The 2,277-nt window shown below is 36.7% G+C and overlaps 1 protein-coding gene across 1 annotated transcript; it reads left to right on the forward strand.

Annotated features, from left to right (window-relative positions):
• Nucleotides 1–345: 345 nt before the first annotated feature.
• Nucleotides 346–1,804, forward strand: LOC145219188 (G-protein coupled receptor GRL101-like). The gene has a single exon (XM_080086580.1). It carries the CDS (start codon nt 631–633, stop codon nt 1,798–1,800), a length of 1,170 nt encoding a protein of 389 aa, XP_079942706.1. The 5' UTR covers nt 346–630; the 3' UTR covers nt 1,801–1,804.
• The last annotated feature ends 473 nt before the right edge of the window (nt 1,805–2,277 follow it).

Raw genomic sequence — 2,277 nt, forward strand, 5'->3', positions numbered from 1 at the left:
AACTCAAGCGTGCAATGTGTTGATGAAATAAACACAAAATACTGTTCATCTGCAAATAATTTGAAACAAACTCAGTGTTTACCAGAAAACTACAAAGGCTTTGGACTTGACGAAATATTTAAGTGTGCAGGAACTGATAACAAACTATTGAGGAGATCGTTTCGCGATCGGCTAGTTGGGGGAATTGAAACCAGAGTTTTGTTGAACTCAATATGTGATGGAAAAGTTGAGGACAACTTCGGGTTATATGGTGAAGTGAATTGTCCAAATATGTTTTATTGTTTCTCAAAAGGAGAGATCAACATAAAACGAACTCAGGTTTGCGACGGAAAAATTGACTGTGACGACGGCTCAGATGAATTTGTACAACTTTGTAACAAAACCCAGTTTTATTGTAAAGGCAATGATAGGGTTTCCATTGACAAAACATCTGTTTGTGACGGAATTATCGATTGTGACAATGAATCTGATGAAAGCATATGTCGTTGTGAAAAAACAAGGTTTTATTGCACAAACAAACAACCCTTGTCGGTTGAAAAGAAACTGGTGCAGAATGGAATTCTGGATTGTTATGACGGAAGTGATGAATGTGTGAACTTGGCTGTGGATGCATTTGCAGATGTCAACGAAATGATTGCCAATCCAATATACCAAGCAATTTTCTGGATAACAGCTGTGCTAGCTTTGGGAGGAAATTTGTTTGTGTTCATTACAACTGCTCACAGCTTATGGCATGTAGACAAAAACAAAAACGTTTTCATTAACACTAATGTTTTTATTCTAAACCTCTGTTGCTCAGATTTCCTCATGGGAATTTACCTGCTTGTTGTTATAGTGCAAGCCACACGATTTTCTGGCACATACTGTTTATTTGATAAGGAGTGGAGGTCAAGTAGTTTGTGTTCAGGAATTGGAGCACTTGCAATTATTTCTTCAGAGGCATCAGCGTTGACTATGACAGCAATGACAACCTTTCGTCTAATATCAGCCTTTAAACCATTTACAATTCGAAGTGTGGGTATTTGTAAAGTTTTACTTACTGAATTGTTTTGCTGGATATTAGCTGTTGTTTTGGCAACTGTTCCTTTGCTAAATGTCGCTTCAGGATATTTTACAACTGATGTTTGGTTTCCAAATAACATTTTTGGCAATGACTTTGTTTCCAGAGAAAACATGTCACTTCTTGCTGAAAGAATTTCTGGTGTGGAACCAGAAAGTTGGAATGATGTGAAAAAAACTATCAAAGAAACATTTCCTCACTATCCAATCAAAGGGGAGTTTGGATATTATGGAGAAACAAGTGTCTGTATGCCACGTTTGTTTGCCACAACCAGTGAATTTGCTTGGGAATATTCAACTTTCCTCATCACAATTAACTTCCTTATGTTCATCTACATGGTTGCTGCATATGTTCTCATCTACAAACAGAGCAACCGAATGAAAGGATCCAGGAGCAATGATGTCAGCTCCAAGATGCAGAAGAGAATCTCAAGATTGATTTTAACAGACTTCTGTTGCTGGATTCCAATTTGTGTCATGGGATATTTAAGTATTGGAGGAATCAAGATGCCACCAGATGCTTATGTGTTGAGTGCTTGTCTGTTGCTGCCAATCAACAGTGCTCTTAATCCCTTGCTTTACTCTAAAGCAATAGAAGATCAACTTGTCCGGGCAAAGAAATGGCTGATGGAGAAATTGTCCTCTCTACGAGCATCTACAAATCGCTCATCGGATTTAGCTGTGAGATACAACGCTCGTGCAGATGAAGAAGGCGACAGAGTGATTGAGATCGTTGGATGAAAACAACAAAATACACTTATCAAATATTAAACATCCCAATAATATTTGTTGCAGTTTTCAACGAGTTAAATCATGTTGTACTTGCACTGTTTTTCATCATGTACAAATGCTTGTGTAAATATATATTATGGTTTTTCTTCTGGTGTCAGATCTTTAATTGGGTTTGGAATAATTTAATGCACTGCCAGGCTGAGGAACAACGATTTGTAAAAATGTTGTGTATTTTCCAAGTGTTCGAACTTCGAAACAGCTTCTTATCATTGATGTTAGTTTTGCTCAGTTATAACAAAGCAAAAGTTAACTACATTATCACAACACTTAGATGATCAGAAAAGCATTAAAATTACCTATGATCGATACAGATGTTATAGCTCCATCCACCTTACTGGTTCTTGCTAAATATTTCTTGCAATCAAGTTTATTTTCCGATTCCAATTGTTAGGCACAATTGGTTTTTCACAAAATTATAGTTGTAAG

The sequence above is a fragment of the Phallusia mammillata genome, chromosome 3 (assembly GCF_965637545.1).
Source record: "Phallusia mammillata chromosome 3, kaPhaMamm4.hap1.1, whole genome shotgun sequence".
Taxonomy (NCBI): domain Eukaryota; kingdom Metazoa; phylum Chordata; class Ascidiacea; order Phlebobranchia; family Ascidiidae; genus Phallusia; species Phallusia mammillata.